Source organism: Pseudorasbora parva, chromosome 11, assembly GCF_024679245.1.
Source record: "Pseudorasbora parva isolate DD20220531a chromosome 11, ASM2467924v1, whole genome shotgun sequence".
Classification (NCBI taxonomy): domain Eukaryota; kingdom Metazoa; phylum Chordata; class Actinopteri; order Cypriniformes; family Gobionidae; genus Pseudorasbora; species Pseudorasbora parva.
This window is the reverse complement of record NC_090182.1, coordinates 9014214-9028358: the sequence shown is the minus strand read 5'-3', so window position 1 is coordinate 9028358 and position 14145 is coordinate 9014214. Positions and strand designations below refer to the sequence as shown.

Here is a 14145-nt window from a genome sequence, read left to right as displayed (position 1 = left end):
AGGACAATACTCCAACAAAATTTGATTTGGCTGTACAGTCATGTTATCAGCTCATTTCAATTTCTCATATAACAACAATGTGGGCAGATCAGTAATAAAGTTGATACAGTTAATTTAGTAATTCATTTTATTTGGATATTTAGTTGAAAACTTTAGTTGAAATTTTAGTGTCCCCATGAGCAAGCCAAAGGCGGCAGTGGCAACGAACCAAAACTCCATCAGGGCATGATGGAGAAAAGTAAACCTTGGGAGAAACCAGACTCAGTCTGGGAGGCAGTTCTCCTCTGGCCTATTAACACACCGTGTATGATTATTATTCTGGCAACCTTACAGGTCAGAAATCATATTAGATCAGAATATTCAAAAGTTCAGGGTATTACGCAAGAGACGGGTTTATTGAGGATGCCGCGTCGATTACACAAGAATATGAATATTGGAAGGATCGGAGTCATCACGCTGGAGTCGGGTTTATTTAGGATGACGTGTCGAGGAAACAATATTTAAATAGGAATATTCGAAAGATTGAAGTCATCACACCAGAGACGGGTGAAGACTATATGTGTGAAGACTATATGTGTGAAAGGGGCTATTAATGTTTAATTGTAGCACTTTGTTGCATCAGTGTTCTGTTGTTTTGCATTTCATTTTATCATTATGTCATCACATTATGGTTTTGTCGCTGTTTCATTGTGTCAACCTATTATGGTTATGTCATCCATATCATTCGCTGTATCATTGTGTCATCATATTATGGTTTTGTCATTTCAATACATCCTTATTTATATCATTGTTTCAGTGTCTTGTTATATCATTGTTTCGCTGTATAATTGTAATATATTTTGTGAAGAAAGTCACACATGAGGGAGAGGAAACTTTGAGTAAACTATTCTTTTAAATGTGATGTATTTATTCTGTTAGCAGGAGCGATAAGAGCTGTAAATCAACGGTGTGTGTGTGTGTGTGTGTGTGTGTGTGTGTGTGTGTGTGTGTGTGTGTGTGTGTGTGTGTCTGTGTGTGCTGTATTGAAGGCCAGTTGGCATGGCTGCGCTCCAGATGAGCAGCAGGTTGGCATCAAACTTCCCCGATGAACACACACACAGACATGTGAAGGTCAGAGGGAGTAATGGAGTGTTTGACCTCTGTTAAACCCACCTGTGTGATTCAGTCTCTCTCTCTCTCTCTCTCTCTCTCTCTCTCTCTCTCTCTCTCTCTCTCTCTATCTCTCTCTCTCTTTCTCTCTCTCTCTATACAACGTCGCTATACATTGACGTTACTTCTGTTTGTCTGATAGTTAAAATTGAATGTGCACTGTAATAGAGGGCTGAGGAAACATGTGTATTTAATGTTTCCTGACAGATGAATATCTCATGAGTTCTCGTAACCATCTCCGCACATGCACTATTTCTCCTCATCCTCCTTCTTCCTGCTGGAAGAACTACATTACCTGTTAGAAGAAGAAAAGATGGCAGAGAGCAAGACAGTGTTTCTCCTCTTCCTCCATTTGTCAGGAAGTGTTTACACTGAGCTATTGCTCAAAGTCAGCGCAGTGAGTGTGTGTATGTGTGTGTATGTGTGTGTGAGATGATAAAACATTTGCCAGAAGGCTGCTGCATTGTTTCTCCTGTGTGTTTGCCAGAGTAAAGCTCTCCTCTCCTCCATCAGATTCTCTCGCTTCCTTTCATGCCATCTGACTGAATCTCCTCTGTTTTTCTTTCCTGGAGAGGAAAACCCGAAACAAAAGAACATGAATATAAAAGATGATAGCGTTTGTGTTTGTTTGTGTGTGTGTGTGTGTGTGTGTGTGAGTGTGCGAGAGACATAAACACAGATCAGAGATTGGATGATCGGAAGGCTGGTTTTAACCCGGAAAGATTGAGTTAATCATATTAAATGAAGTCTTTCTCTGTCTTGCAGGGCTGGACAGCACTAAAGACCCCTGTCTGAAGGTTCGCTGCCCTCCTCACAAAGTGTGTGTGAGCCACGACTTCCAGACGGCCATCTGCACCAATCACAAACCAGCACAGCACAGGTAAGACATTAATATTTTGATTAGTTTAAAGGTTATTTAGATTTTGGCAACAGTTATCAGGTGTTTTGGGTAGCAAGTGTAAAATTATACAAAAAATGTGAAAAATATTATGTGACAAAAAGAAAAGAAATGACTGTACTGTACTTTAGCTGCACAATTGTTTATTAATTAATTAATTAATTAATTAATTAATTAATTAATTAAGTAATTAAATCATTATTTCAATATTGTTTTTGCTAACATTTTACAATAAGATCCCATTAGTTAACATTAGTTAATGCACTGACTAACATTAACTAACAACAAGTGATTCATTTGTTACAATACTTATTAATCTACAAGATACAACTTCTGATCTTTTAATAATATATAAGTCAATGTTGAAATGAACATTAACTAAGATTAATAAATGCTTTAGAATAGTTAGTTCATAAATAATGTATTTACCGTAATTCCTCAAATAAAGACCGGGGCCTTTATTTACCTGAACTGCCGATGGGAAGCGGCTTTTATTTGAAGCAGGCTTTTATTAGGGGCAGGCCTGTATTTCTAATCCCATCTGTTTGAAAAATAATTGCTTTAAATAAACCGTTAAATTTAAAGTGATCGTTCCAATGGATAAATATCATTGATTTTTTTTTTAAGAAACATTTGCAAAAATATCACCATACAACAACAGCCAGAAAGGCGACAAAGCAATTTGGGTCAGAATTACGGTAGCCTAATCTGTAACCACAATTGAGTCAGTTTGAAAAATGTAAAATGTTTATTCCGCTCTTAATTTCTATACGTTGCGGTTGTGTGAGGTTATTTTCGCCTGACTCGGGCTAAACTCTGTGCTTTATGGTTGCACATGAGGGAAAAAGCTCCCTTTCACTTAAGAATAGTTGTGTAGACTTTTAAGCACTGTTTATTTTACATAAATATTTTTTTATTTTTTTTATTTACTTTACTTATAAAAAAATATAATTTCATTATTTTTCTAGCGCAACTAATGACCCAGTGCTTGGCTGTACGTGAGGGAAAACGCTTCCTCAAGAATAGTTGTGTAGGCTTTAACCACTTTTTATTTTAATATATCTCTTTACATAAATATTATTTCCTACTTTAAAAAAAACTATATAATTTTGTTATTTTTCTAACCCATCTAATGACTCGGTGCTTTATTGTTGCACGTGAGGGAAAAAAGCTTCCTTCCACTTAAGTATAGTTGTGCACTTTTAAACACTTTTTATTTTACTATATCTCTTTACATAAATATTTTTTTATACTTTAAAAAACTATAATTTCGTTATTTTTCTAACCCAACTAATAACTCATTGCTTTCTAAAGCCTAGTTGCACATTAGGGAAAAAAGCTTCCTCTTAAGTATAGTTAAGCACAACTTAAACCTACAGTATCATTCCTACAGTATGTCTCTTTTTTTTATACTTGGAAAAATATAATTTCGTTATTTTTCTGACCCAACTAATTACTCATTCCCGCTTTCAATAGTTTGCATGCACTTTTCTCAATCCATTACGGACTTAGCCTATAACATTTTGATTATCCATATTGTTTTTGAACAGCTGTTCGTGTAGCCTAGTTTATATATTTTGTAGCCTATCGGAATTTTAAGTTAAATGCAGGGAAGGGGGTCACAGCGTACGCTTCACACCGGATGCTTGTTCAAAATCTTGCCGTGCCACAGAGCGCATTTTCAAGGTTTTATATTAAAAAGGTTTTATATTTATATTAAATATTATATTTCCCTCAAATCGTCAATGTACATACTGATTTCAGCCCGTGTTACAAGATACACACATCGTGCAGCTCGTCTGTCAGAAGTCGATTCAAAACTGAGCTTGCGCGTATATAATGTGCTCGTCCGGTGTGAGATACCAGAGACGCGGTGCGGCGCGGCGCTGAGCTTCTTGTCCAGTGTGTGACCCCCTTAAGACATAAAAAAAACGAGAGGCTATTATCGGGTGTGTCTTAATCTGCTCCCTAGTCCACTAGTCAGGGCATTGATCAGAACATAAGTCAATGGGCTGACTCCCTGATCAGTGCCCTGACTACTGAACTAGGGAGCAGATTGAGTCGCACGCATTGTGATGATCAATATTTGTGTAGCCTGCCTGACACGGTATTTTCACAGACGTCGCATCTCTCATAGACTACAATAGCCTATTTAAAATGGCACATGCATCCGTTATATTCTCAATTTAATTTACAGAGCTATCCCTGCGAAGTTTTTAGGTTAACTATAGAAGAGACCTGGATTAGTGTGTGTCGCACTGGCAAGACTGACATCGGGCCGCGTGGCATCAGGATGGTTGCGCTCCATCGTGATGTTGGTCAGCCGGACACAACCCAACTGAACATTACGATGAACTTGAATGTACATTAAATGAAAGGCATTTAGGAGAATAACCACACCTTTTCCCCTGGCCTTAATTTGAGACCGGCCTTTATTACCACACTCTTAGAAGAAAAGGGGACCCACTTTATATCAGGTGGCCTTACACTCTAAAAAATGCTGGGTTAAAAACAACCCAAGTTGGGTTGAAAATGCACCGACCCAACAATTGGGTTGTTTTAACCCAATGGTTGAGTTGTTCTTACCCAGCAATTGGGTTGTCTTAAGCAACATTTAACCCAACCACTGGGTTAAAACAACTCAACCACTGGGTTAAAACAACTCAACCATTGGGTTAAAACAACTCAATTGTTGGGTCGGTGCATTTTCAACCCAACTTGGGTTGTTTTTAACCCAGCATTTTTTAGAGTGTAACTACTATGTACTAACATTGTAATTAATCATTTGATACTATGCACTTATTGTGTACATACATGTTTTGACATTGTACTTACATTTAAAAAAATGCCGGCATGTAATTACGTCTGTAATTAATTTCTGTAGTTACATTTGTAATTACACAGTTGACACTTCCCTTACACCTAAGCCTACCCTTAACACACCTGTCTCTAACTCTACCCGTATCCCACCTCAATATAGGCAAAGGTGCTTTGCAATACAATTTGAACACAGTAAGTACATTGTACTTATTGTTTTGATGTAAGTACATAGTACTTAAGGCCACCTAATATTAAGTGGCACCAAATGCTTTTCTTAGTATTTTTGTCTTGTTTCTAGTCCAAACATCTAAGCATTCTTAAAACAAGAAGTATTTACTAGACAAGAAAAAGTAATTGTCTTATTTTGGGGGGGAAATAACTCAAAATGAAGAGAGGTTTTGCTAAGATAAGAAATGCTTTTTTTATTTTCTTTTTTTGCAGTGTTCTATAGAATCCCTTTTAAGTGCCAAAAGGGTTCTTTCTTGTCATTATAGAACTCTTTTAGCATAAAAGGGTCTTTGGAGTATACTCAACTATACTTCTAACCTTTTAAGGGTTCCAAATATGTAGCGCCAATAGAACCTTTTCTTCTAAGATTGCACGCCCCAAGCCACCATCAGAGGCCCGGCATTTAATTGAGAACAAGCTTTTATTTGAGGAAATACGGTTAACAAATGGGACCTTATTATGAAGTTGTTTGGTGCAATTGATGCATCTTTTACCAGCACAAACTAACTAGCCAAACCTTGAACTCCTGGAAGTTCTGGGCCTCTAGTAGCCTAATTATTGACCATTTATTCCATTACCCTGATTGCAAATAATTTCCAAGCGCTAGATAAATAAGCATGTGTCCTTGTGTTTAATCGGCCTCTGAGGTATTTACCCTCGGGAAGCTGCTCCGCTTCTCCAGGGTCACATTATCATTCCATTGGTGTCTGTCGTTGTAGTGACAGCGGAACGTTGAGGGCATGTCATTCCCGGCTTTTGACTCTGCCCTCTTTATGTTTGGTCAAACAAATACTAATTGTGTAATGGCCATTAGAGCAGGTCCAAGAGTTTACAAAGTTAAATTACTAACGCCCTCTTACATATGCAAACACAAAGCACATGCTGGCACGGCAAATATCACATCTCCTGGAGAAATAACGACATGCTGATCCGATTAGAAAGCCAAGCGCACTGCTAGCGTGTGATAATGCTTTCCTTAGGAATTATCGCTGCATTGGTCAATCTATCATTAATGACCAGCACATGAGGTGTAGCTGGTGCTTCCGATCATTAATTTACACCTTAAAACACTGCAGTACATAATGCATGAAGAGCGCTGAGAGATTATGCACAACAAAATAACACATGTTAATAAATCATAAGTAGACCCACATGGAATCTGCACACTTTTTTCACAGTTTTACTAATTGTTGGGGAAAGTCAAGTGGATCTACATATGGTGCAGTGTCAAAAGGAGCAGTTATTAATAAAAAGTAGTTAACAAATTATCAAATTAACTGAAAAACAAAAAAAAACACTGCAGTTTTCATACAGGCACCACCTCTGTGCTAAAATCTAGTGTGCTCCCTTGTTGTCTACTGTCTACATAGGCAGCATCCTAACCAAAGTTATTAAAGCTTAAACCATAAAAAAAAAAAATCTTGAAATAAAATAACTATTAACTGAAAATGAATATATCAAAATTGGTAACACTTTACAATAAGGTTATATTTTTTAACATTAGTTAGTTCAAAAGAACTAAGAATACTTCTACAGCCTTTATTAACGTTAATTAATTAATTTTATGATTTCCTAATACATTATTCTATTTGTTAACATTAGTTAACGCACTGCGAACTAGCATGAACAAAGAAGGACTGAATTTTTATTAACTAACATTAAAGGTGCACTATGCAACTTTCCGTCTACTGGAGGGCGCCTATTCTAAACAAAGGCGTAGTTTGATGACACCAAGTGTGAGCGCCGTATTTTGGGACATGTGGTCTTCACCTCACAGCCGGTGGAAAACAGGTCTCGGGCAGAAATCATGTTCATGTATGCGGTTATTAACGTTACTGTAGTGTGAAGCAGAGCAGGGCCGAGTGTTGTGGAGCTGAGTACGGCCGCTGAAGCGATTAAACAAATACCCGCCTCGCGAGCACCGGGACCTTTATTATGACGGGACGGGACACATTCACCGGGCCCCTGCACTGATCCGCTCTTCCGGCTATGATTATGAGGTAATGCAGCTCTGTTTATCATATTAGATACATTTAAGTGTGTTTAAAATGATGTTATGACGTTACTCTGTGCATTCACTTCTTCACACTGCTAAGAGTAAAGCGCTCCTGCCAAGTAAAACCCGAAACCAAGGGTAGCGCAGATATGACGCAATTGACAGGCGACTCCATCAAACGCTATGCTGAAACGTCCCGGGTCCTTGGTTAAAATAGCAATTTTCTCACAATTTACAAATAGTTGGAAAACATTTGGGATATTGTAATTACTCAGTTGAACAAAATATATAACACAGGCCTAGTGGTTTTTGGATATTCTACTGCAAAAATACTACATAGTGCACCTTTAACAAAGATTAATAAATACAGTAATAGATGGATTGCTCATTGTTTTTTCATGTTAGTTAACACATTAACTAATGTTAACAATTGAGACATTATAGGAAACTGTTATCAAAAACTTGTTTTATTTCAGCTAGTTGCTAAGGCAAAATTTCTTATTTTCATTACTGGATGTAGCCTACTAAAATGACAAACTAAAAAATTACATAAAAAAAATAATAAAAAAAAATAAATTACTCAAATTGAAAAAAAAGTTCAAAAACAGAACATATGTATGTATATATATATATATATATATATATATATATATATATATATATATATATATATATATATATATATATAAATTAATTCAAAATATTAGTACAAACTATATTGGTCTCTCAGTAATAACATAAGTGCCTGTAGTATTATGCATAACATGAGTTTGAACCATTGATGATAATATTGCAATCTTATAATTGAAGTGTAATTATGAAGAAGAGACTCATGCTGGTTGTATTAATACATTTTGCATTTCTACAGTAAGACTGCTTTGAGAACAGATCCAACACAGCAGTGTAAATTCCACTTGCGAATATACTTCAATATAATGAAATGTAAATTACAGAGTCATAATGTAATGCTGTCATATTCTTCATTATACTGTATCTCGCCGATTTATCCAGCAGGTCAGCACGTAGACTTTAAAAGCACTAGCTTAAGACCAGCACTTCATAGTGACCAGAGACAGATTATCCTCATGCTTGGTCAGTAATGTTGGTGAATTTAGCAGATGAGTTCAGAAGGACTGGGATAGAGTTCATCTTATTACACGGCTCTCTGGAGAACACAACTGTGATTGGTCACCCGCAGCATTCGGCTGGCCAATATTTTTGCATAATGATGCTGAACTGTAACTGCTAAATGGACCAATGTCACTGTTATATGATTTCCTAAATAGATGTGCTAGTTTTAAATCGTATCAATCCATGCTCTCTTTCTCCATGTAATAAAATCATTTAGACTCAAATCAATATTACATGTCTGCTTATTTGGTTGGTAAGCAGTTGTGTAAAAAGTGATTCAATGTACAGTCAGTAGTTCATTAGTAGAACAAAAAAAAAAAAAAACCCTTCAAGGGGATTAGAGACAACTCTGCTTATCATTTATATATAATTAATAAAATTGAAAAAATACAAAAGAAAGACTTTAAGACTAAATTATATTAATAATTGTATTTAACAAGCATGCATTCAACTGATCAAAAGTGACAGTAAAGGCATGTTACAAAGATTTATATTTCAAATAAATGCTGTTCTTCAAATAAAAATCCTGTTTAATCAAAGAATCCTAAAAAAAATATGCACTATATTGCCAAATGTTTTGGGACGCCTGCCTTCACATGCACATGAAATTTAATGACATCTCATTCATAGTCCATAGGGTTTTATATGGAGTTGGCCCAGCTTTTGCAGCTATAACAGCTTCAACTCTTCTGGGAAGGCTTTCCACAAGGTTTAGGAGTGTGTTGTGGGAATTTTTGACCATTCTCCTAGAAGCACATTTGTGAGGTCAGGCATTGATGTAGGCCTGGCTCCCAGCCGGATTGCGCAGTCATGTTGGAACAGGAAGGTGCCATCCCCAAACTGTTCTCACAAAGTTGGGTGCATGAAATTGTCCAATTCCTGAAAAAACAACCCCACACCATAATCCCCCTCCACCAAACTTTACACTTGGCGCAATGCATTCAGGCAAGTACCATTCTCCTGGCAAATGCCAAACCCAGACTCGTCCATCGGACGGAGAAGCGTGATTTGTCACTCCAGTGAACACGTCTCCACTGCTCTAGAGTCCAGTGGCGGTGTGCTTTACTCCACCGCATCTGACACTCTGCATTGCACTTGGTGATGTTGGGCTTAGATGAGCTGCTCAGCTATGAAAACTCATTCCATGAAGCTCTCAACACACTGTTCTTGAGCTAATATGAAAGCCACATGAAGTTTGGTCATCCATAGCTATTGATTCTGCAGAAATTTGGCAACTTTAACAATGACTGTAACAAAGGAAGCATCAGTTTAAAGGGAATAAAAACATCACTGTCTCTGAGCTAAATACATACTTGACACACTCAGTTCAAAGGACATAACACCTCCATCACAAGAAGTCATCCTGCAGCCAATATTCAGAGGTCTCTATAGCAGATGTAACCCGATCCATACAGTAGGTGAATATCCGCAAAGCCACTGTTCCAGACGGCATTCTGAGTTGCATACTCAAAGATGTTTACAGTCAGCAGATGTTTTGGACATATTCAATCTCTCCCTCTCCCTATCCGTGGTGCCCACGTGCTTCAAAACATCCTTCATCAACACTATACCCAAACAAACTAAAATGACTGGCACCCTGTTGCTTTAACTCCCATTATTAGTAAATGATCAGAAACTACATCTGTTCTGTGCTCCCTGCCACACTAGACACACTGCAGTTTGGATACTGTGGCAACCGCTCTACTGATGACTGCAGTTCAGCATTCAACACCATCCAAGCTTAACAGCAAACTCCGGGCTCTGGGCCTGAACAGCTCTTTTTGCAGCTGGATCCTGGATTTCCTGTCAGGCAGACGCCAAGTAGTCAGAATGGGTAACGAGACCTGCTACCCACTGAGCCGCAAAACTGGAGCTCTGCAGGGATTGTACGGCCAAACAAATCTGTCACACATACAATTCTAATGCCATTGTCAAATTCGCTGATGATGCGACTATAGTAGGATTGATTACTGGTGAAGATGGAGGAGGAGGTGAACTCCCCGCCTCATTGGTGCCAGGAGAACAACCTCTCCCTCAATGTCAAAAAGATCAAAGAGCTAGTGGTGGACTTCAGGAGACAGGACTGAGCGCACAACCCCAACACCATCACTGACACACCAGTGAAGAGGGTTAGCCGCACAACACCAAGGACTTCATATTGCCGGTGCACACAGAGGCAGTGGTGAAGAAGAGAGATCTCTTCCTGAGATGGCTGAGGCAGCCTGGTCTCATTTGTTAAAGTGGTGGTAAAACACGATTTCACTTTTCTAACTTTAGCTAGTGTGTAATGTTGCTTTTTGAGCATAAACAACATCTGCAAAGATAAAAGGCTCAAAGTTTAAAGCAAAGGGAGATACATGCTTTTACAACAGCAAACGGCCGGTAGGGAGCTACAGCCTTTTCCTCCAGGTTTGCTAACATCAGCAGCTCCAATATATACAAAAGCCCCTCGTGCGAGAATATTAAATAAAGGGGGCGCGGCAATTTTTTATTGATGTGGAGAAGAGTAGGCTGGCGGTTAGTGAATCACAACACAGCTGGGCCAGCTAACCAATCTGAGCCCATTGGGTATTTTTGAGGGACTGGCTTCATAGAATCTGGAAACCATCTGACTGTTTTTACAAGGAGAGACAGTGCAGTGTACAATAAAGGTCAAATGTATGAATTTTTTTTTGTTATTTTTTAAACGAAGCATGAACATGTCACAGTGCACATAACCAAGCCTTCGAAAACATGTGTTTTACCACCTCTTTAATACGTAGGTATTAATACGTAACTTCAAACTCAAAAGACACAAAGCATACTTTTCATGTGTTTGGATGGATACTAAAACGTAAAATGTGGTCGTATCGGCAACATTTAAGCATTATTACTCAGCTACAAAACTTTAAATATTCACATATGTTTCATATCATAAAGATATCAGTATAATTTTATTTTTAACATTTTATATTAATGTAAAATCCCTTAGCCCTATTCTCAAACCTAAATATTACAATTTTAGACAAAATATAAAAAATAATAAAATGCAAATGACAGACGTGTAGGAAAATGTACATTTTTAGTAACAATATAATCCTACTCCTTCCTCCAAACCAATAACCATTTCTTAAATCTATGTAGAAAAACATTACAGACAGACAAGTGTAATCACAATAATTCATTTATTGCAAACATGTCAAAAGGACGATGTGTTGCAGCCACAGTACTCTCTGGCAGTTAATAATAGTATAAATAATATATTGTACAGAACAGAATTTAAGTTATCCATGAAAATATTCACTCTGTGAAGGCGTGCATTTCCCATTTTTAAATGTACATTGACTGAAACATGGCATGTCGCAATGTGAGATGAAACATGTCATAATGCTTCTTGGGGGTGCAATTTTTGAATTTGAATCCATCTTAACGAGCACAGGATTTAAGAATGGAGATGAAGATTGCTGGATAAAGGGCTGAATTTGGATCTGTTCCTCACAAACGTATGGACTAAAGATTTGGATTACAGCGAGCAAATAAAATTGATGTCTTTTCTGAATTTGTGTTGTTTTGGTGTATTTTATGGTTCAATTGGCAGTCGCTGTATAGGAGAAAATGCCTTTTGTCTCACAGCAAACAAACAAAATATTACAAAATGGTTTATCATTTAAGCTTAAATTATTTACATACAGAGAAAAAAAGGTGTCAAAATTGCACTACATATTGTATTCTGAATGCTCCTTCTACCGTCCTTAGTTGGACAACATCTTCAATGGACAATCATTCGTGGGAAGATCTGGATTTAAAGGGACAACTGGGACAGCTGGGTGGGTTGGGGTGGTGGGGCGTCTGTCATACTGGTTAATATCGGTATTATACAGCCATAACATTTTTGTATGCATATGATCCACTATGTGCTGTTTAAAATGCTACTTGTTTCAATACAAATCCAATAAAAAAGTTTAAATGTAAAATTGCACCTTTAAGCTGTGTTCACACTTGACATGTTTTTTGACAAGAAAAAGAGGGCTCTTATAGTAAAATAAAAAAAAGCTGGAAGCATTTGGTTTCAAAGATCAGCAGACAGCAGACAAGAGTGCTGTGTGGTGCAGAGAAAGAGAAAGTTGGCTCTTGCGTTGGTTTTTGAAGTTAACAGGGAGGAGAATGTCAGTTCACAATGACGTTTGTGGGTGCACTGCATTATACAGGGAAGAAAACAGTATGTTGCTCACAATAATTTAGTCCAGGAGCTCCAGTTGGATGATGCGCGGTTTGCAGCATATTTTAGACTTAAAGGTGCTCTAGAATGAAAAATTGAATTAACCTTGCATAGTGAAATAATAAGAGTTCAGTACATGGACATCACATACTGTGAGTCTCAAACACCATTGCCTCCTACTTCTTATGTAAATCTCGTAAATCAAAAACTCCACGGAAAAAAAGTGCTTCTCAACATAAACCCAACCGTGATGCAAGTGATCATTTATATGCACGCCCCCAGCATCTGTACAAACATGTTTATTGTCAGGCGGAAATTACGTAGCCAATTCATCAAACAACACTTGAGGATAGCAAAAACGGCTCTCATGACACATGTCATGTTTAGGCTGTGCAGGGGACTGTTGTCATATGTCAACAGTCATGGTTGAGGTTTATTATAATCGGATACCACAACAAATCGTTTGTTTGTTCGGCCCATTTCAAGCAAGCTTCGCTCAGCGTCTTAAACTGAAGAAAAGGGGCGACTATATTCCTGTAAGCAGTAAGTAGCGATTTATCCACTTATTGACTGTTTAAACAATTTCTGATTAAATTGAAAGTTTCTTAGAGAGACAGCATTGTCTAGATGACGCAAGATGCTAGTACAGTAACAATAGGAAACTCCAAGTACCATACAAAACTAAATAGTGTGTCTAATGACAAAGGGTAATATTATTTTGTATTACAAAATACAACCATAGATATCATTTACTTGATACTTCTAGCAAACGTCACCTTTTCCACCATATAAGTTAAAACGATAGTCAGTGGAGATTGCTGAAATGGAGCTTACTTGTCTATTGGTGTTTTCAGATCATCCATGAGCGAGAGAGAGCTTGGACATGTTTAGGTAAAACACTGGATAGTATTTGGGTTTTTTTCACAGAAAATCTCTGTTTGGTGGATTTAAATGACTGAAATCTGGCAACCGCACGAATGCGAGCTCTTTCTCACTTGCGGATGATCTGAAAACACCACTAAACAAGTAAGCTGCATTTGATCAATCTCCATTTGAGATGTTTTGCTAAGTGTCATTTAGTCGGTCTGTGTTGTGTCAGGACGGTCAGGACTCGCTGAACTGCTGTGAGCTGCTGAAATAAGCCAATCAGAGCAGAGCTCTACATTAATATTCATGACTGTTCCAAATAAGGCAAAAACAGAGCATTACATCCTAGGAACAATTTATAGGGTTGTAAATGGACCTGTAAAACTGTATCTGGACCATTTTTTCCCTTAAATAAGCCACAAACCCTCTATGTAGATATCAGAGAACAATTTAACATATTGTTTCAAATCATTCTAGGGCACCTTTAACAAAAGACAGTGTGAAGGCCTGCTAAAAATCATTGCTCTAGCACAATTAGTCGATCTACCGGCTACGTTTCCATTTTTCTTAGTTGTTATGCAAACAAGTCAGGACTTACAACAAACTTATCATTGGTCAGCTGTCAAAAATGCACTTGACGTGGGCGAGTCAGAAAAGTTGAACTTTTTTAAACTTGAAAAGATACGCTGAGCTGCAGAAAAAGACATTGATGTTGACATTTCAAAAAGTGCTCACGACTTTATTTAAAACACAGTTTACTCCATAGGATTATAATGTAAAACAGACGCTGGAAGCTTCAAAAAAAGACGTCAAGTGTGAATACACCCTAAGGAATAAAATAGCTTGCCACTAGGGCAG

General features: G+C 37.6%; 1 protein-coding gene across 2 annotated transcripts in view; it reads left to right on the top strand.

Annotated features, from left to right (window-relative positions):
- The window catches only part of spock1 (SPARC (osteonectin), cwcv and kazal like domains proteoglycan 1), a 274152-nt gene that overhangs the window by 203084 nt on the left and 56923 nt on the right, over nt 1-14145 (top strand). For both annotated transcript variants that reach the window (XM_067456978.1, XM_067456977.1), the window contains one exon: nt 1915-2029. In XM_067456978.1, coding sequence (XP_067313079.1) covers nt 1915-2029 — 115 coding nt within the window. The remainder of the gene's footprint in view (nt 1-1914; nt 2030-14145) is intronic.